Source organism: Parasteatoda tepidariorum, chromosome 6, assembly GCF_043381705.1.
Source record: "Parasteatoda tepidariorum isolate YZ-2023 chromosome 6, CAS_Ptep_4.0, whole genome shotgun sequence".
Lineage (NCBI taxonomy): Eukaryota > Metazoa > Arthropoda > Arachnida > Araneae > Theridiidae > Parasteatoda > Parasteatoda tepidariorum.
In genome coordinates, this window is record NC_092209.1 from 27162457 (window position 1) to 27185062 (window position 22606).

General features: G+C 28.5%; 1 protein-coding gene across 2 annotated transcripts; it reads left to right on the top strand.

Annotated features, from left to right (window-relative positions):
* Nucleotides 1-1998: 1998 nt before the first annotated feature.
* LOC107456370 (retinoic acid receptor RXR-gamma-A) lies at nt 1999-18950 on the top strand. 2 transcript variants are annotated; one of them, XM_016074234.4, is made up of 8 exons: nt 1999-2139; nt 3780-3821; nt 5084-5229; nt 6848-7121; nt 8398-8531; nt 11520-11640; nt 11845-12069; nt 16310-18950. In XM_016074234.4, exons 1-8 carry the CDS (start codon nt 2130-2132, stop codon nt 16558-16560), a joined length of 1203 nt encoding a protein of 400 aa, XP_015929720.1. In that variant the 5' UTR covers nt 1999-2129; the 3' UTR covers nt 16561-18950. The 2 variants fall into 2 exon arrangements, with proteins under 2 accessions (XP_015929720.1, XP_015929728.1); XM_016074242.3 differs by lacking the exon at nt 1999-2139 and adding an exon at nt 2445-2547 and having other exon boundaries at nt 16310-17112.
* The last annotated feature ends 3656 nt before the right edge of the window (nt 18951-22606 follow it).

Consider the following 22606-nt stretch of genomic DNA (forward strand, 5'->3'; position numbering starts at 1 on the left):
AATTATTATATCAATAGTTTTAAGCATCTAAATGGGCATCAAACTTGCTAATATTAACACTAATATTAACACTTGCTAATATTAACTCCATAATGACGGACGGTTCTCACTATAGACGAGCTTTAGTGAGAATAAACCTTTAGTCAGAACGTCACGCTAAAAGGTCCTATTGGTCAAAATAAAAATGGGTCTCTATCTTTTAAGGAATTGGTAACTAATTTTAAACCATAGTTTCTACTACAGAATGGCAACAAGGAAATGATAACATTGGATCAATGGGCTTTTCGCATTGTGATTGGCTGTTGACTATCACTCTAGGTTGCAAGAATTTGGGAAGTTATCGCGTTTATTGTGAATTAAAATAAAAATTTCAATAATTTTGTGCACGCCTGTCTGTGTTCTCGCGTAATCTCGTACTTGGTGTGATGAAACAATTGGTTCATTGATGGATTGTGTTTACATTTATTTCGTAAACAGCCACTGGAAAAGAGGAGATTTGTGTTTAAAAAAGAAATTAGGCGAAAATGTTTTCGAATTTTTAGATATTTATAAATGTAACAATAAAAATGAATGTTTTCTTTGCTATGTTTATTATTTGTTTTTAAATAAAAGTATGTCATTTTGATATTAAGAGTATGTTAACGGGTGCTCTTAATTACTTTTAAATTAAGTATTCTCTTTTAAAAGCTTAGCTGCAATATTTATATAATTTTCTTACGTTCTGTTGTAAGGAAAAGAAAATTCGGATCTAAATTAAAAGAATAATTATGCCATGTAATGTCTAATCATCCTATGCATATTTCCTAACATTTGTACTTAATTATTAAGCATTATAATTGTAACATAAAAAATAATTCTGGAGTAAAGTTCAAATTGATGTTTAAGTGTTTATATATTATGTTTATTCGACATTAAAAGTGTTTCTACTTCTAACATTTTATAAATGAATTTGTAACCCGCAGTTTTAATAAAATAAAATTATCGCTAGTTAATAAAACTATGGCAAGAGAAANTTTTTTTGAAAGTATGCATGCTCATAATTTATTCAATAGTTAAGACAACCTAAAAGAATAATAATGAATGCAGTAACTGTGAATGAAAATGATAAATATTATCTAAATTTGTTCCATTTCTCTCAGAATTTTTTTTTAGATTAGTTTACAATAAAATTGAAACAAATTATTTTAGACATGATCAAAACCCTCTTCACTATTTTTAAGAAAATTCAATATTAATCTTTCTATATAAAATAAATTTTAATTAGCAATATATTTCATAGAAAAAAAAGATACCTCTGTATTATGTCACTAAAATAAACATAAATCAAGTAATTCAACTAAATGAAATTTCATTACTAAACTGCTTCACACAATTTCGGCAGATCAAACAAAGGATTTCTAAGGAAGCAGAGAAAAACTTTGATAAATGAATTTTTATAACGATTTTCTTAAAATACATACATTTTACAAACTATTTACTTTAAAATCTAACGCGTGGTATTCACAGATATTTAATAAAATTCATTAATCTTTTTAAAAATTTCATGTAATTTTTTAATATACTGCTATGAAATGTACACTAATATTATAAATCTTTAATTAATAAGAATTACCTGTAATTAAAACTTTCATGATGATAAAATATGAAATCCCGCGCAGCCAAATACAGAAAATGGCTTCCTCTAACAATAGCTTTTGTATAAACAACGCCAATTGCTTTGGCGAAAAAGTTTGGTCACACAATCAATATAGGGTTATAAGAAGATTGATGGATAAAAGCTAGCGTCAAGCTCACTCCGCCCAGTTACCAATTCCTAAATTGACCAAATATCAATAAAAATTCAAGCGCCTTATTTGCACTAAAACTTTATAAGCAGTTCAATAACTGCGTTCTTATTAACTATTGGTCCAAATCAATTCAAAATATTGCTGAAAATGCAGTGGATAGTGAAAATATAACTAATTTAACGAGAAAATTCTTTACTTTTAATTTGGCAACAGAAACTTTGACAGATGGTTTCTTTGTTTTTTTTTGTTGTCGTATTCCTGTCCTATTTTTATTGTATTTAATATTAATATCATAACAAACAACGTGACCAGTTTAGTATTTGCCGCAATTCCTTCACAGAGATGGAGAGAAGTATTGAGTTTTATTGTTTGACTTATCTATCATTATTATATATGTGCCTATATATTGATTTTAAATATATCAGAAAGGTGAATGATCTTGTCGCTTGCATCACAAATTTCGAAAAATTGGTAGCAAACGAGATATCTCGCTTAATTACTGCTTTTATTATTATTTAAATGCTACTTAAAATTTTTAAATACAAAAAATATACTTTCGGCCTTTTACTCCTAATTTTTTATTTGAAATTTTAACCTCTTGCTCTCGATTACGGGTTGATGCCCTTTGTACAGGTAAACTAAGATAAAAGAAAAGCTTCACTAAGATGGCGTATGTTTGAGATTATTCTTGTTGTGAAAAATCGATTTAATTGAGAATTTGTGAAAGCTGTTTCCTCATTTGAAAGAGGAGAAAAAATGAGTGAGATTTATTTATTAATCTTAAGCTTTTGTTTCTTAATTGAAAAGGATCCACTTTAAATTTCAGCCATTGTTATGATTTTTGTGATGATAGCCATATGATTTTTTTAATTCTATATCTTTTGAAGCTAAATTATTACATTGTACGATTCTGTCTACTTTTATATTGATATCTGTGAGATGCAAATATCTTTGAAACAATTATTCTTCTTTTTTATATCTGTTATTTATATTTACCCCCAAAATTTCTCTCCATTGTTAATTCTTAATGCAGTGTTTCATATATTCTGGAATCCCATTTTATCCTTTTAGATATAGTAAAAACAAAATTAGTTTATTTGAAAATTAAAAAAGTGTTTGTTAATAATTATTTAATTTAAAAAATGTTTTAAAAGTTCTTGGGAAAATGTAGTTTGAAAACAAAAGAGAATAATGAACTAAGGTTTTCTATAGGAATATTTTTGTTTTGAAATTTTTTCTGTAATTTAAAGTTATGTTCAAAAAATTACTTTACTCATTGTGAGTTGTGTATTAAAAACAGATTGTACCACAGAGCCAGTGGTTTGTTCTCAAAATATTTTCATCTTCAACTTTCAAGTTGTATGCATTTGTTTGACAGGGTTATTAGTGTAACATCTGTCATGCCAACTACAATCGCCAAGGTAGCCAAGCCGAATCGCTTTTAGACAGAAAAATAGAAAACAAAAAACATGTAGATGTTTGGCGAAGGATGGCTACAAGCTATATGCTTCATGTTGGTCCCTTTCTCTGATTTTCTTTTCTAAGTTTTTTAGGGCTCTTCTCGGAGGATGCCAAAACTTAGTGATTATTCTGCCACTGTACGGAAATACGGAATACACAATACGGAAATCTCCCCTGTTCAACTGTGGACTTTTTTAACAGTTCAGAGTTATATATTATGATTCGTTCTTAGTAAAAATTTTATTTTTCAATAATAGTAATTCTTAGCAAAATGAACTGTTATAATTTGTACCAACAAGTTAGGCAAATAATAGGATTTTAATCTTAATTGAATAAAAAAATACTAAAAACACAATACTGTATAATGTTTTCCATTACAAATAGTTGTTCAATTTGATAACATATTACTTAATACTTCACAGAGCTTACCTAATCTGTCAATTAATATTTTGATGTATGCTTAATTCTATCTTCACTTTTAGTTGTTGAATAAAAAATCTATTATAATAATGTATGAATTTTTTTAATTAGTGGCTGACTTTTCGGACGATGATTCTTCGGAATTCTTCCCAGGTAAGCTTTTTCCTCACAATTCATAAGTTATGAGGTTTTGAGATTAATTTTTCTCTATTAATTGTGTATATTTATTTGTAATATACATAATGATTGATAATATTATACTTCATGTAAATATTTTGATTGGCAGTTGTTTATATACATGTAAAACAGCATTAAGGCTTGTATATAAATCCATACTGCATCAGTTAATTTTTCGCATTTTGTATTGAAAATATTGGTTATTAAAGTTTTTTTGTTCTTCGAGTTTAAAAATTTTGAAAGTCCTTTTGCCAAGTGGTAGCGCTTTGCGCTCTCTTCCTACAGGTCTGGTGTTCAATCCTCTTACTGTGCAAGGTCAACTTCCTACAGGTCTGGTGTTCAATCCTCTTACTGTGCAAGGTCAACTCAGCCGTCAGTGGATTGATAAAATGAGTACTAAGCATACTTGAAGACTAAACACTGGTGGTTCTGCATTTGGCTGACCACTCAACGGGGACATCTGCTCGTGTACCCCTAGAACTTAAAATCTCAAGATTAGGCCTGGACCCGCCATGGCTGTCGCATTCCTGAGTTAAATTTAATTTTTAAAAAGTTTGAGATCTCCTTGTGTTTATCAAGTTTCAGCTTATAATTTTACTTACAATGTTATTTTTTTTAAAACATTCATTACTTTTCCAATGAGAATTGAAAATAAATTTTTAGATTTTGCTATAAGTTTGTTAAGGTTTCTATATCGGTACATGTTTTAATATAGTGGCTGCTTTTTTGCATTAATCTGAGACTCAGGAAGAATTTTTATAAAAATATTGCAGATAGAGATTAACTGGGAGAGTAAAACTTATTTCAAGCGAAAGATCTGGATATTAGCATTCTGTTGCCTTAGCGATTAATCTAACTTAACCTTAGTATATCTTTTGCTAAATAATCTTGTTTCCCAAATTTAAAATTACCTATGTTTTTTTTTTCTTTTTAAAATTTTTATTTCTTTTCACATTTTCAAATAACATTGGTGTTAAAGCATATTAATTTAGAAAATCTAATCTAAGTAAAAGCTGACTAGAAAAAATGAGCAATGTCAATAGGTAATTCACCTACAAATTTTATGTTTTGTAAATATAGAAGACTTAAAACAAATAGGTACTGCTTTTAAGTTCTACCTACCACCTGATTTTTTTATTTTACAATTCGTAACGTTTGCAGGTTCTAATTTTAAATTTGATTTGTATAAATTTGATTCATGAAATTTTTGGATAAATGTTTTTTCCCCTTTTTACTAGAATCAAGTGCTGTAAACACTCTAAATTCTGCTGCATTAGGCAATGGCACCTTATCATCATCTGGCATATCATCAACGGTTTCTAGTAGTTTTGCTAATTCTGCATTTTCAAGTATTCATGGAAACAGTTATGTCCAACTTTCATCAGTATGTTTTTCTGTATCATTTTACAATATCTGTTATGTTAAATTTTAGATTAATATTTTATTTCTTTAAATCCTCTTTAAAAAATTTTTATATTTTATACCTACAAATAAGTTTTAAAGTTTTTTTTTTCTGAAAATTTGGATATAATGAAGTAAAGGTAATAACATTTAAAATATTTTTCATCGCAAGTTACTACTTTTTCCTATTTTGCTGCAATATATAAGTTCTATGTTAAGAAAACAACTGAGTCAAGAAGAAAAATTTTTTTTGTAATTCTTCATAAGAACTAAATGTGTCATTGATAAAAACTAGTTGAAGTCATGTCATAAGGATTTATACCTTGTGTGGCGTAACTACCACTATGAAAATTAAACATCAATTCTCTGGTATGTAAGACATGCTAACTTGATTCAATCACGAGGTACCTTTTGATAGATGACGGTTGGCATAGTCGATAACTCCGCCCCCACATTGGTGACCTTCGGACGTGATTTGATCACGCAAGTAACGCCCACTTCGCAATCTCTCAACGGTTACGCCTACTTCGATGGATAGTCCACATTGTACGGTTGACTTGCTAATTTGTGAAAGCAACATTCACTCTCCTGCGCTGTTGCTGCTCAGTCTCGTCTCAAACATACACACAACGTCGGCCAGCACACACTCGACTGCTAAAGGCAACACAGGAGCAACCACTACTGTGAAGTTAATACACCTCTCACATTCATTCAACACTCAAAACTCCGGTGACTCTCTCTCCCGGTCTTTCACAAGTACAGCAACTAGTGAGATCTGTTCATCGAATTATATCCCTGATGAAATTCTGGTGGGGGAGTATTGTGGCGTAACTACCACTATGAAAATTAAACATCAATTCACTGGTATATAAGACATGCTAACTTGATTCAATCACGAGGTACCTTTTGATAGATGACGGTTGGCATAGTCGATAGCATCCGCTCCCCACACCTTGTAATAATAGATTAGATTTTGTAGAATATTCCATTTGTGTGCTTCTGTCTAGTTTTTGACTGCCATGCTATTTTTTCTTGACTTGTTTTGCACACCATTTCCTTGTTTTCTTGGTTCAAGTATGGGAACAGCTGAGTGGTTCAATGTATAAGCAACATTTTCAAATGGGTATAAATTGAAGGAAAAAAAATTATATCCAAACTATTTAATTAGATATTTATTATAAGATTAGGCTTATAATTCTTAGCCTTATTTTATTTTTCACTTCCTATTTTGTGAGAAAAATCATACAACCATACTCAAAACTAAATTTAAATATTATATATCAAAACTAAATTTTAATATTATAAAAACAAATGAATTTTCTGTTTCAAATTTGTTTTGTTTTCCTCATGTAGGCTTGGTGAATCTTTGGAATGGATACCTGTTTTTGAGTGCTTTTAATATGTCTTTCCACCTTTATAATTTGTGAAAGAGATCAAGTTTTTACATTCTAAAATTTATTCTTCCTCTTTTTCTTCTGATTATTTATTTAAAAGAGTTACTTTTTGTCTTATATTTGCTATGAATTAAGTTAAAATAAAAGACAGTGTTTTTGGTTTTAGAAGAATGCACCTTGAGTAATTTATTTAATATTATTGTTTAGCCATCACCAAATCCCCCATCTCCGCAATATCCTGCAAACCATCCCTTGAGCGGTTCCAAGCATTTATGTTCTATTTGTGGAGACAGAGCTTCTGGAAAGCATTATGGTGTCTACAGTTGTGAAGGGTGCAAAGGCTTTTTTAAGAGGACAGTCCGGAAAGATTTGACCTATGCTTGCAGGGAAGACCGTAACTGTATCATCGATAAAAGGCAACGTAACCGCTGTCAATACTGCAGATATCAGAAATGTTTAGCCATGGGAATGAAACGTGAAGGTAACTTTTTCGATTTCAATTTTAAAAATGATAAATTTTCTGAAAATTACCCATTACATAAAGTGATAGTTTTAATTAAACTTAGACCATTTCAATGTTCAATCCTATAAATTGTTTTTAACCAAGATAAGTTTCAATAATAGCAATGATGGCTGGAAGAGATACTTAGAATCAAACTATAATTTTAAAGTCTAACTATTAATATTAAATAAACAAATTCAATAAATATTCAATTGTAAGGAAATAATTCTATCAATTGACAAAATCGGTTTTTTCGGAATTTTTAACAGGTTTTTATTTATTTATCTTTTTTTAGTAATTTATTGGCTTCAAAAGAAAGTTCTTACTTAGTTCAATACAATAAATAATCACAGTCATTTTACGTTAGCAACCTTTTCAAACTTTGAATAATGTTCTTAATAGTGGTATTCACTTTATGCTGCAATAATTTCCTATGAAGTTTTCATTTTTAATGGCTTAGCCTAACTGGAAAACCTTGTAATGCCTATTTTACTTTATGCCATTTTTTACGCATCTTTGAAAAGAATGAAACTATATACGTAATTTACTTCAACTTTTCTTAAAATAGCTAAATTGCTTTTATTGTTGTAAAACATCATTTTTTTTTTTAACTGTAGTTTTATTTCATTATTCAATGCAATGTTTGTGTATTAATAGAATTACATAATCTTAAGCTTTAAAAATAATATAATTTAAGAATATGAAAATCTTATACAAATTTAAATTTCCTGCTAAAAGCATCTTTGTACTTTCTTAACAATTAAAACTAAAGATCTGAGCTAGCTTGTGATGTGCTCTTGCATTTAGCACAATTGACAAAAATTTGAAATCCCAATTGTTGCTCCTAATCTCTGACGGTCACATTATTGACAAAAAATTATCTTGATGGTAATTAAATCAGTAATATGTATCCGGCTCCTGTCAAATTCACCAAAGAAATTTTTTGGGACTTTCTTACTACTTATAAAACTTTCAGCATACTGTATTCACACCTCTATGCTTAACTCAAAAAAACAACAACAACAAAATTTCAATTCAATTCATATTACTATTATTTAGCAACTATTATTTCTCTGTTATTAAAAAATGGCTAAATTTTTTATGTTGATTAATCTAATTTTTATATATGCTAAAACTTGCTGAAATATAAGTGCTTCTTCAAATGTCATCTTTAAATAAACAGAAGGAAGCAGTTTCATTTTTTAAGTTGTTTATTAATAGAGTGAGCTCGTAATATTTTGTTTTGATTAAATAGCTGTGCAAGAAGAGCGTCAGAGAAATAAGGAAAGGAGTGAAAATGAAGTAGAAAGCACCAGTAACATTCAGCCTGATATTAGTATTGAACGATTGTTGGAAGCTGATTTGTGGATGGAACCTAAAAAAGAGCAGGTATACTCAACTGAAATACATGAATAAATGTAAACTCTTATAAAAAAATTCAATAAGTTATTATAAACAAGTAGTTGATTGCCTAACTTATCTATATAAATAATTATAAGAGTTGATTTTTAAATTTTAAGCTAGTCAAAATTTATGTTCTTTCTGAATATTTTTTATCATCTGAATCTTTTGTACTGTTCTAATTATAATGAAAAAAATTATATTTTTTAAAAGTGCATCAAAATAATAAAATAAAATAGAGGTCTTCATTAGAGGATTTAAAATGTATTAAAATTTTTTTTTTATTTCCAATGTGCTGCACAATCGGTCTTGCCGATGAGCAGACCTAGTGCGTTCTCCAGAGGTGGTATCCACTCTTTCAGGACCACCACAATGGGTGAGATACCGTTGGTCATGTTAATTTGGACGTCTAGTTTCTGCCACACTAGATGGCAGCACCGAGACTCTATTTGGGTGCTAAAGTGCTCTAGGAATTTAATTTTGCCGGAAATGCCAAGAGCCAATGAGGCACTCCAGGGATCTTTAACATGCTGCATAATCATACGACATGGCCGCTGAGGATTTTCTGCATCCCGAAAATCCGGTGTCTGCGCCGGGGATCGAACCCGCAGACTTGGGCTCAGAAGGCCGACGACAAACCAACTGCGCCACCCAGCCACTTATTACAAAAATTAAAAATTAATATCTTTATCAAAATTATTACAAAAATTAAAAATTTTGATAAAGATAGGAGATTAAAAAATTGCTATTGTATTTGCTTTTATTGCAATAATAGTTGAACTAATTTGCTATTATTCTCTTTCATTGAATTAAAGAATTTTAACTTAGAATCATCATATTCATTTTATTTTACTATTATCTCTTATTATTTCTTTGTTCTTTTATATATTTTTTTAATTCTATATCAATTTTTATCTTCTATGTGAAAGATATTACTATTTTACATTCAATCTCATGTAGAACATGAAATTTATCATGGATTATCTATATCCCTTTCATTCATTTGGTTTAAAGTTGTTGTACATGATTTGAACTTTACTTCATTACCAGATATACATGATAAAAAATATACCTAATAAAATATACATAAAATAGATATGCATAAAAAAAGATTACTGTTTAGAATTCATTTTTAAAATAAAGTTTAAAATTAAGTAACAAAAAGAAAATCATATCAAATCAAATCAAGAAAAAGACTATTTCACTTGATTTCTGTTGTCTGTTTGAGGACATCATTTTAGCATAGTTATTTTATTTTTTTAGCCGTCGTTGAACAGTTGACCCATTTTTGGGTTTATGACTTCAAATGTTCTACTCCGTAACCTTGTAATTTCAAACCTAACCCAAAAAACAAGGTAACTGACTTTGTCAAGTATTGGCAGAAATTTCCCTTCATGAGGGATTTTTTGATGGAACTAACCAACAGTTGCATTGCTTATAGAGGAAAACTCAGAAAACCTCTCACAGTTAGCCTGACGGAAATGGGACTCTAACCCATGATCCATCTACCAGTGAGGATATTTAGCATCAGCACTGTGGTCAGTGCGAGCCAGGTGTTGAATTTGAATTGACTAATCAACCGCTGGGGTTCAAACCTGGTTCATCTCATTGGAAAGTTAGCGCTCTATTCCTTGAGCAATCACGGCTCTTGGCATAGTTACTGGAATGATAATCATTATTTTTTGTTATCTTCAATGACTTAGGTTCAGTTATATTTTTTTTAAATTTTACTAATGCTTGCCTGAAAAATTTATTATTGTGTTTAAAGTTGTTCATCCAAAAGATAATTGAACTTTAAATTTAATAATTTTTATTATGAAATCAAAATATAAGACAAATTATGAGATTTTTTTTTAGTAAATGTGACTTGAGTCCTTCATAAAAATCATAATAGACCAAATTCATTTATCTCTATTTTAACTTAAATTAAATTATACTATTGGATTAATTTATTTGTTTTATTGTTAGATATAGCAGAATTACTTTGTTTTAACTAACTAACTGATTAAAGTAGAATTCTGGAATTTAAAGTTTAATTATTTTTTGGATTTAATCTGAAGTATATTTCTATTTGTCTTTTAAAAACATCAAATATTGACAAATTTAATAGTTTTTTTTATTTCCTATTCATATTTATTTATATTAGTAGGTTATATTTTATATCTGTATATTCAATATAGGTATATTTAATATTTTTTTTTAATTCTATAATAATCTGTTACTAACCTATTATCTAAGTTCATATAGAAAAAGTGCTATGCATTTTTTCTTTCTCTCTCTTTTATGCTTAGTCTATTACATAGATGAAATTCTTCCCCATATTCATTGATGTTGATTAATCCATATTTCACCATTTTTTTTAATGGTTTTTTAATTTTTGTTGCATTTCTGCGGATGATGTAAAACAACCACATTGATAGAATTATTTTTTAATTATTGACTTTTTCAAAATGTGTAAAAAAATTAAAATATAAATTTTAAATTCATGGATTTACAAAAAAAAGGCTAATTTTGTTTCCTAAGTTTTTACGTACTTATTTTAACAGTATCTGTTCTTACTTTTCGTAGTAATTTTTGCCAGTTTTATTAAAATTCAATTTTGCTAACATTCCATTCTGTTATTTTATTCCCAGAACATTTTTTAGCAATTAAAATGTTATATGATATATTTTTTTGATATATGCATGATATATTTTTTTAGCATTTGATCTATAAGTGATATCAAACATATTTTCTAAAGTTTATAAAACTTTTTTTTGATTTTTCATATATATTTTTATTTATTTTTGAAACTTCTCTTATATATGTAGTTCATTTGATTTCACTTGCCTTTTTTTTAATAAGAATTTCATGCATGATCATAAGACAATTTGATTTTATTATTTTGAATTCATAATTTTGTTATAAAGTTTAGCACAGTATAACCTAACTATTAAAGCAAAATTTTGTAATATTCTTTTTTTCTTCTTCATTCAGGACTCTTCAAGCCTTTGCCAGGCTGCAGATCAACAGATGTTCCAGCTTGTTGATTGGGCGAAGCATATACCACATTTTAACAGCCTACCCCTTGATGATAAGATTGTACTATTGAAAGCTGGTAATTTTTTTTATCTTACATTCGTGTTCTTAAATCATTTATACATGCTTTATAAAATACTGTACATTTTGTAAATTGTAATAGTTTATTAATTTTCTTAGCAAACATGTCATACAAGTTTCTACTAGTTGTTTCTTCGTTGTACAATAATAGTACAATGCCAAAATTATTAATTTGCTTCATTTTTTTAAAAATTACTTATAGGATGGAATGAGCTCCTTATTGCCTCTTTTTGTCATAAATCTGTTAATGTAAAGGATGGAATAGTTTTAGCTTCTGGCCACATCGTTCAACGTAATGCTGCTCATAGTGCTGGTGTTGGTAGCACCTTTGACAGACTTCTCACTGAACTAGTGATGAAAATGAGAGAAATGAAAATGGACAAAGCAGAACTTGCTTGCCTAAAAGCCATCATTCTTTACAATCCAGGTAAAACAAATATTTTGTCATTTTAACATTCTTGTTTCTTTGTTTAGAGGAAATTTGTGTCCTTTAACAGACCCTTCACAAAATGATTTTTCTTTTAATCTGACCCTTCACTAATTTGTTTATCTTCATTATTGTTTTGTTAATCAAATAAACCCTTCCCAATGGTAAAGAAATAAAGATGGATGTAAACGAATTAAGTTTTGTCTTCAGCAGACGAATGAATGTCCGAAATGAATATTCTGCGTTTAGCAGTATAAGCTAAATACCAAATATTTGTATGTTGCATCGCTAATTTAGAAGCAGCAATTGCTGTTTATTTTTGAAAATTTAATTTTTTTAAATTATAATTTTACAGTGTTGAGCATAATCTTGTATCTATTTACAATTTAAAAACTCCTTGAAAAAGTTTTTCTTCAATAAAGACCCTATTTGCACAAATTCATAAAAGCAGGACCCTGGTTGAAAAAATGTGACTTAACGTTTATTTTATATTCACAAATAATGAGTAATTTTTTCACAATTTTACAAAAATGGACCTTTCACAAAATGTGTGGACAGACCCCTGCAACTACTGTAATAAATTTATATTATGATAAATTTACATTATGAATTAATTATATTATCCATCTTATTTTGGTTAATGAAGAAATTGCATAAAGAAGAATCAGATTTTTTTATTAAATTTAAAACTAAGCTAATTTTAAACTAGAGCCAATATGCAAAAATTAACACTTGGTAATAATCATGTATTAAAGAGATCAATTTTAAATATTATGCTAAAATCCACTGGAATAATTGCTTAGAAAAAGTTAAATCAATATTAGAAACAAAGCAATTTTTTATCGAAACAAGAAGTGAAATTAATATTAGACGGTGATTTTATTAAGAAACTAAGTAATTTTGTATGATTGTATTAGTCTACGCTTAATATGATTATTTTAGGACACTATGAATCTGATGACATCAATCGGTTGATTACAATAAACAAATCTCAAAATTAAATAAATCTAACAATTTAAGCCACACATTGTTCTTAACTATATATGCTCAACAAAATAGGTAAAAAAAAAAAAAATAATAATAATAAAGTTTCACATACATACCAGGCCACTCCTCACGTTCGTTAGGCTTATGAACAGTAATATTCTGGAAGAATTTAGAACTTCATATTTTAACTGCACGAGGATGCTCCACCCCTACAAACCTTCAATACATTAGTGTACTCCATTGTTACTTTTTTACATGTAATAGAAACTTCCTGAGACTAAAATTTTCTGCAAGAAACAAAATGTATCTAGACTGTGAAACATTTGTTGCTTTTCCTATACTAATGTCAATGTTAAAATATGAGAATGAAAAAAATAGAGATCGGCCTAGAGTCTGGCTCCAAAAAAAAAAATTTTTTTTTTGAAAAAAGCCCTAATACTAAGTTTGAAAGTAAAATAAAAATTACCTAATATCGATGTACTGTATATTACGTAATTAAAAAGGTATTATGCTATTGAAATTATACTTTTTGTTCAGACACTTTCACTGTATTCATCACATTCAAACACTTTAATTGCACTCCTCATTTAAGCATTTGTCAGAGATGGTTTAGTATCATCTGAGTTGTCAGTTCTAACGCCTGTCTTTATTCCCATAGCAATCTGGCAAATTTCTGATGTGTTTAATGCAATGTTGAAGCTATAGGGATATTCAAACAATAACACAGAGAAAGAAAAGGATAGGTTCCTTCTGAACACACAGTAAATGTTTCTTTGGCTGTTAGGATGATTTTCGAAAGGAAAAAATGAAAATACTGATAATGAAACATTAAATGATGTACTGATCACAGAAAGCAATAATTTCAACATACTGTTGATTGTTTCGATAATAATAAGTGATTGATAACATTAATCATGGTCACATTAAGCAGTGATTACTGTGCCAACAAGTAAATTATTTNCAATAAAGACCCTATTTGCACAAATTCATAAAAGCAGGACCCTGGTTGAAAGAATGTGACTTAACGTTTATTTTATATTCACAAATAATGAGTAATTTTTTCACAATTTTACAAAAACGGACCTTTCACAAAATGTGTGGACAGACCCCTGCAACTACTGTAATAATTTTATATTATGATAAATTTACATTATGAATAAATTATATTATGCATCTTATTTTGGTTAATGAAGAAATCGCATAAAGAAGAATCAGATTTTTTTATTAAATTTAAAACTAAGTCAATTTTAAACTAGAGCCAATATGCAAAAATTCACACTTGGTAATAGTCATGTATTGAAGAGATCAATTTTAAATATTATACTAAAATCCACTGGAATAATTGCTTAGAAAAAGTTAAATCAATATTAGAAACAAAGCAATTTTTTATCAAAACAAGAAGTGAAAATAGTATTAGACGGTCATTTTATTAAGAAACTAAGTAATTTTGTATGTTTGTATTAGCAGGGCTGATTGTGCTCCGGAAAAAATCCGGATTTCCGGAATTTTCGCAAACAGTGATCCGGAAGTTTCCGGAGATCGAAGGTCCAGACGTTTCAAAAAATCATTGATCACAGAAGTTTCCGGTAATCATTTTCAAAAGTGGAACTTAAAAACACTATTTTATTTGTTTGTAAGGGAGAGCCAGAGAGATACTTTATAAGCTCATATTCATGATTAATATTCATTTTTTATCCATAAATAGTTGTTATAATTATATACTCAAGAAAGGAAGACATGTTTGTAAATTTTAATTTCTTCTCCAGGTATGTGTAAATGGTATCGGTATGTGTAAAATTTTAAATGTTTTTAAGTGAACTAAGAAATATTGAGAAAAAGGAAAAAACCTTGTTTAAATTTTTTTCTAATTTTTCAATTAAACTTTTTTTTTTTTAACTCAATGAATTTTCCGGAATTTTGACTTGGGCTCACAATCCCCCCTGTATTAGTCTACGCTTAATATGATTATTTTAGGACACTATGGATCTGATGACATCAATCGGTTGATTACAATAAACAAATTTCAAATAAATCTAACAATTTAAACCGCACATTGTTCTCAACTATATATGCTCAACAAAATATGTAAAAAAAAAGAAAACTAATAATAATAAAGTTTCACGTACATACCAGGCCACTCCTCACGTTCGTTAGACTTATGAACAGTAATATTTTGGAAGAATTTAGAACTTCATATTTTAACTGCACGACGATGCTCCACCCCTACAAACCTTCAATACGTTAGTGTACTCCATTGTTACTTTTTTACATGTAATAGGAACCTTCTGAGACTAATATTTTCTGCAAAAAACGAAATGTATCTAGACTGTGAAACATTTGTTGCTTTTCCTATACTAATGTCAATGTTAAAATATGAGAATGAAAAAAATAGAGATTGGCCTACAGTCTGGCTCCAAAAAAAGTATTTGAAAAAAACCCTAATACTAAGTTTGAAAGTAAAATAAAAATTACCTAATATCGATGTACTGTTTATTACGTAATTAAAAAGGTATTATGCAATTGAAAAGGTATTATGCAATTGAAAAGGTATTATACTTCTTGTTCAGACACTTTCCCTGTATTCATCACATTCAAACACTTTAATTGCACTCCTCATTTAAGCATTTGTAGGAGATGGTTTAACATCATCTGAGTTGTCAGTTCTGACGCCCGTCTTTATTCCCATAGCAATCTGGCAAATTTCTGATGTGCTTAATGCAATGTTGAAGCTATAGGGATATTCAAACAATAACACAGAGAAAGAAAAGGATAGGTTCCTTCTGAACACACAGTAAATGTTTCTTTGGCTGTTAGGATGATCACAGAAAGCAATAATTTCAACATACTGTTGATTGTTTCGATAATAATAAGTGATTGATAACATTAATCATGGTCACATTAAGCAGTGATTACTGTGCCAACAAGTAAATTATTTTAATAAATTATTTGTTGTTTTTCATTTGCAGTAATTTTTATCTATTCCAAGGAATTTTTACGTTTTATTTCTCATGAATTATTCAATCAAATCATGTAAAATTTTAGGTTTTTGTCTTTTAAAATGACATAGATTAAATCTGTATGCCGTCCTATTCAAAATTTGTTTGCCTATCAGTAAAGGAATTAAGTAATGTAACATTTTAAAAATAATTTATTGCATTGAATTGTCTTTGGATATACAATTATGCTGTTTCTTTTAATTCTATATTGTTATATTATTTTAATTTTATAATTATTTACATTTTTCTTTTTTCAGAAGCAAAGAACTTGAAATCAACAAATGAAGTCAATAACTTACGTGACAAAGTTTACACTGCACTGGATGATTATTGCCGCATAAACCATCCACAACAACCTTCTAGATTCTCAAAACTACTTTTACGACTGCCAGCCTTGCGTAGTATAGGTCTGAAGTGCCTTGAACACTTGTTTTTCTACAAGCTTATTGGGAAACAACCAATTGATAATTTTCTTATCAGTATGCTTGAAGCTCCATGTGAAGCTTGATTTTCTCTTTTTATTTACGAAGATGTACTTTTTTTTTTAGATAAAAAGATTGAAATAAAGTTGGTAATTTGGTATTTTTAAATTAGGGTTTCATGAGATATTTGTAAATCTTTCATAAATAGATTTTATTCATTTATGTCAATATAATGTAACTTGGTGCGAAGAATAATGTTTCAATGTTTATTACTACTTTTTTATGATGTACACAATTTTATTGAAGCTACGGTTTACTATTATATATTGCTCTATCTGTATTTGTAATCTAAATGACTGTTGGTTAAGAACAAAGAAATGTTTTCTCTACTTTTTTAATTCTATCTCATTGTTATAAAATTTTCATGCCCTTGAATCCTTTTAAAAATACAAGGGGTGATCAAATGTAAAGGTACGAAACGACACGTGGGGTACAAATGTAGACTTTATTCAAAATATGCACCATAGGCCTGAATGCAACGACCCCACTGCTGAACAAACAGCAGGATTCCTTGTTCCCAGAATTCCTGTGGCCGTGACGAGACCCAGTCCTTCACAGCGACCTTGAGTACGTCGTCCGAGTTGAAGCGCTTCCCTTTCAGGTGTTTCTTACGTCGCCCAAACACATGGAAAGCGCAAGGCGATATGTCCGGACTGTAGGGCGGATGGTCCAACGTCTCCCACTTGAACTTGGCCAGTTCTATGTGTGTGACTCTGGAGGCGTGTGGACGCGCGTTACCATAGAGCAGAACCACACCCTTCGTGAGCAGCCCCGGTCTTTTGTTCTTGATGGACTTGCGTAGGCGTCGGAATGTCTCACAGTACACATTGGAGTTAATGGTTTTCCTGTGCTCGAGGAATTCCATAAGTAGCGGACCTTGAACGTCGATAAAGATGGTGAGCAACATCCTGTCCTCGTACGAACTGCCGCATAGTTTGTATGCCGCTTTTGATAAGAGCCGCTGCTCTTTCCTGCGCATGCGGGCGCCCACGCATGCTCCGATCCCAGTCAGGGACTCCAATCGCATCCCGAGATGTCTCGCTAAATTCTCCCATGGCGGAATATGCAAATATTTAACTGTTACGTTTTTACGTCGTTTCGTACCTTTTCATTTGATCACTCCTTGTAAGTGATTGTTTATAATTAAGAAATATAAATTGTTGACTGATTAAAAAATGTCTTCAAAATGTTATTCTGCCTCAGAAAGTCAAAGTTAAGATTTATTGAATTTAGAAAATAATATAAATAAAAGCAGATTTAAAAAATTTCAAAATCTTGTTATTTTTATCATAATGTTGTAGATTTTTGTTAATGGATAGATTGTAACAAAGCAGATGGATTCCTTTATATGACTAAATTCTCATATTACTACATTTAAGGAAAAGACTATTTGAGTAGTCTTTATATTCACTCACTGTTTGATTCTGTTGGAGTATTCACACAATGTCTGCATTCTGTTCTATAGTAGATGATTGTCAGTCACTGTAGTTCAACAATTTAAAGTTACTAAATGAAAGTATTAGAATTGTTCTGTTTTTAAAGTCGAGAAATCTTTTATTTCCATACATGAATTTTTTATGTTCTTAAGAATTGAAACTGATTATAAAAAATTTCATGAAATATGTGATATACAATAATTTGTTTAATTCGCTGTGATTTAAAAATTTTTATTGTTGTAAATTAAACCGGTGATTATGTTATAAAAGCTAATTGACTTGTGGTTTATGCTGACCGTCATCAACTCTCCAAAGCTTAATCATAAATGTGCTGTATCAGTACAAAACACATTATGAGAAAACGTATCTGCATAGTTTTATACAACAGGATGTAGGAAAGTGACATGATAAAGGAAGTTCGTTGAGATAATCTTTAGGTGATTTATGCATTCAAAATTTGGTGTTTAGTTTGTTCAAGTTGATGGTGAGCTGCCTGAGGGCAAACAGGGTTTCTGAATGCTTATACTTCTTTAAGAATCCAACCTATATTGTTAGTGAGTAATAATATTAGGGAAAATAATTCAGATTTTTCTTTTTGAGAATGTTTATTTCCAGATATTCTATCTTTTTAATGAATTCTATTTGCTTTCTTAGTTTATTATGAAAAGAGTGTGCTCCAGAATTTAGAAATTTGTTTGTTTTTAAGTTAATGAATCTCACCAACAGTTATTTTTTTTATATACAAATATAAATAATAGAATAGTTTATAATATTTCACATTTAACTCGAGATTCATCCAATTTGATAGTGATAGAGTTTTTGTTAGATACATGGTAAATCTTTCACTGCCAAAGTAAGATTGTTACTTAAGCTTTATATGTGTGCACTAAATGGCATTATTGATATTTTATTTTCAGATAGCATTTTTAGTCTTTAGTTTCTTTGCCACTGATACATCGTAGGCTAGACTTTTAATATTTGTGTGATGTCTTTTTTTAAAATAATATTTTATTCTACAATAGCTTAATTCTCTAATGCAAGAGTTAGGTTTTTAATACATGAGTAAATGTCGTTTATTGAAAGGGTACGAATACAAAACTCACACTTTTCACTTTCATAAAATTTAAGAAAATTTCATAACACACTTTCACTTAGTATATTTGCATCATCTCATTTTGTGTATTAAAAACCATTTTCGCTTCAAAGATTTTTGTAGTTGATAGCTTTATAGGTTGCTGTTGTATTAATATGCTTAACTCAATTTCTAAAGCAAAAAAAAAATGTGATTGTTTTGCTTCGACATAAACTCTTCATTTTTTACACTAAAAATGTGTTGTATTTTTAATCTTTATTTATGTTCACTTCAATGTGCATCTTAATTTTGTTTTTGTAGAAATATGTTGGTCTAATTTAAAAAATAAAATTATTTTGTAATATTTTTTTCTTGCCATACCTATTTATTTTATAAGGTAAGTAATTTTCTCAAGTAAGAGATTTGTACGGACTAAATGGCAATATACATTTTAATTTTCTCTGTTCAGAAAATATTGTTTATACTATTGCCATCATATTTAATCAGCATTTACAAATAAATATGACTGTTTTTGGTATACTGATTGCTTATAAATGTTGTTCATGAACCCAAGATATTCCTCCGGACATGTATTTATTTTTTCTGTCTTGGTCATGTGATAATGTTGAACATAACAAAAAATTTCTAATGAGCTACTTGTTAGAGGAAATCTGCGAATCACTAAAAATAAAAAAATATTAAAAAAAGATTTATTAAATTGATTAGCTTCTTTTTTTTTTATAAAAAAAAATATATTTTTTAAAAATTTTTTTATTAAGTTATCAAGAGCAAATAATTGATTTCCAGATTTATAACTTTCCTTGTTTTCAAGTTTTCTGTCTACATATATTTTTTAAATTAAACTTTGCATTTTGAAATATTGAATAACATGTATGTTAATTTAATTAATGATAAAGTTTAATACAAAAGTTTTACTTTCATTTAAAATTGAGATAGTTTTTTTTATCAGCCTATTAATTTTTTAATTTACTTTTTATCTCTCATTTTAATGCTGGGAAATTGCAAGTAAAGGTTATAAATGTTATCTGTGAAATATTATTCAGCACTCTGAAACTATCTGTTTTTAATTTTAAGTTAATAATTAAGTACTTAATTAATAATTAAGTTAAGTACTTAATAATTAATTTTATCATTATTCTGAGACAACTCATTTTGCAGTGTATGAACGTTTTTTGAATTACATAATTTTTTTAAATATCCCTTTATAATAATATATATGAAAATATAGAGAAATCATTTATTTCAGAGAATTCCTTTTAATTTTTTTTATTTAAACAATTTTATTGAGTGTCTATGCACATGTACTGATAAGCACATGAAAATGCTGTTACTTTTTTTATTATTTTGGTGAAGGGGTTAAATTATTTTGATTTATGTCCTGTTAAATGCCTGTGTTTTGTGTAACTATATTTTGCATGATTTAAGAACAATTCTAGTTCAAATAGACTATAACATAGTATGGAAAATTTATAGCATAGTATTAAAGGAATTAAAAAGTCTTATTTCATTAAATGTTGTAAATTCTTTAAAGGTTTAAATGTAAATTTTTATTTGTGTTTTACTTTTAATATTTATAGCATTTGTGGACTTCTTGTAATCTGATCTGATATTTGTTCATAACATGAATATTTGTTGTAAAAAAATAAATATTTAATTTTTTTGAAATAGTACATTTATATCATATTTACTTCTTTTTTAATTGTTTTTACATTTTTTTCCCTTTTGTATAGTTTTTCTTATTAGAGTTTATCATATTCGACTATCATTTTTCTGGATAGGCTAGAACTGAATGTGAACAAAAAAATAAAAAAACTATTAAAATTTATTGAATAGTGAAAGTGTGTTTTAACTTAAGATTTTACCCTCATATATTTGGGTTAACATTTAGACACCTTCAAATCGAATCTTTATATGTAAAAAAGAGTTTAAACTGACATTTTTAAGTTTTGAAATCAACTTTGAAAATGAAACCTATTCTTTCTTAGTATTAGGTTTTCATGGTAGCTTCTGATAAACTGGTTCAATGGTTTTTCATTGAATATATGTACTGAATAAACCAAATTTATGAAAAATTGTCTTCTACCATATTTTCTCCTTTTTTTGTTACTGTCTTGATCAGAATTTCTTAGATGAAAATTCTTTTTTGAACAACAATAATGATTTTTATTTAAAATGTTTGTGTCAAGTTATTTAATTCTATTATTTTCAAGAATCATTAGTTTTTGAAAAGTTTTATTGTCTTAAAATTTCATTCAAAAAAGTTTTGGATATCCAAATATTAACTATTATTGCTATTCCCTTATAAACGTGATAAATTAGTTCAAAATATAGCATTTGAAGCTTAACTAGATGATGATATCTCATTGTGTTTTCAGCTAACATGTTGTGTTTAACATCAGTTATTTGTTTAAAGCTGAAACCACTGCCATTTTTTACTATATTTAGTATATCTATTTTGGTTTCCGTGTCTGTATTAAATATTTTTCTCTGTAATCTCTTATTATTTATCATGTCACAAAGTGTTTAGATTTTTTTTTTGTCATTATTCTGTATGGTTTTAAATAAAAATTTTGTCCTATTTGATCTGTTTTTTTATTTATTACTGTCAACCCCGGTAACAGAAACCCTTCATCAGGGCAGCGAGCTCTGCATGGGTACATACACGTATAAACATGTAGACACTGCTGAAACATAGTCTGCTGATTATCATAGCATTGACAGATTACTTTTCACTTAAGTTATATTTTTTAAAACACCTCTAAACCTGTTTCTAATGAAACTTAAAAAGCTAAATTTAGAAAACATTGCAAGGAACAAAATTTAAAGTTTTTTCTAATGTTATTTGATTATACGCTTAACTGTATAGAGATTTATTTCAATGTTAATTACCATCATTGTAAACTTAAATGTAAGCAAGATGGAGTTTTTATTTTGAAGGACCTCATTTTTGCAAATTTGGATACACATATGTTAAACTACGGTGAATTTTTACAAAAGTAATCACTGTTGACTGCATTAAAGTCTCAAGACAAATTTGAATTTATTAAGATAGTGCATATTCACTCCTTAAATACTGCTTCCAGATCCTCCCTGTAAAATAAATGGGTTCTTAAACTATACTATTGAGGAAAGTTAGTATTAAAAAATTCAACTAGTTCAGCTAAACAGCTCTTTCTTATTTTAGATTTTTAAAAAAATCTAGAACTTGCCTAGTTTAATTTTCTTATTTAGAATTTTAAAGGAAAATTTCTAAGATTGAAGCAAATTTGGTCAGAAGAATCAGTGTTACATTCAGATATTACAATGAAATTTTTGGTTATTGTCTTTGAAAAAATAGTTATTAAAAGAAAAAAATTGATATATGAATTAGGAAAGTGTTTTGGAGGGAGCTAAATTTATTGATCACTTAGTTAAGTTGATTGGCACTTTCAATGATTATTGTAGGATAGTTTGTAAAAAAGGGGGAAGAGCATTTATGAAGAAAAAAGTATGAATAATTGAAATTTTTCGTTTGTCTTTGCCTCATATATTGATTACCAAGAA

What these genes read in the sequence shown, in the direction of transcription:
- LOC107456370 (XM_016074234.4), top strand. An exon ending in TTCTTCGGAATTCTTCCCAG is followed by an intron (nt 3,822 to 5,083) that starts GTAAGCTTTTTC and finishes CCTTTTTACTAG; the next exon opens with AATCAAGTGCTGTAAACACT. An exon ending in GTTATGTCCAACTTTCATCA is followed by an intron (nt 5,230 to 6,847) that starts GTATGTTTTTCT and finishes ATTATTGTTTAG; the next exon opens with CCATCACCAAATCCCCCATC.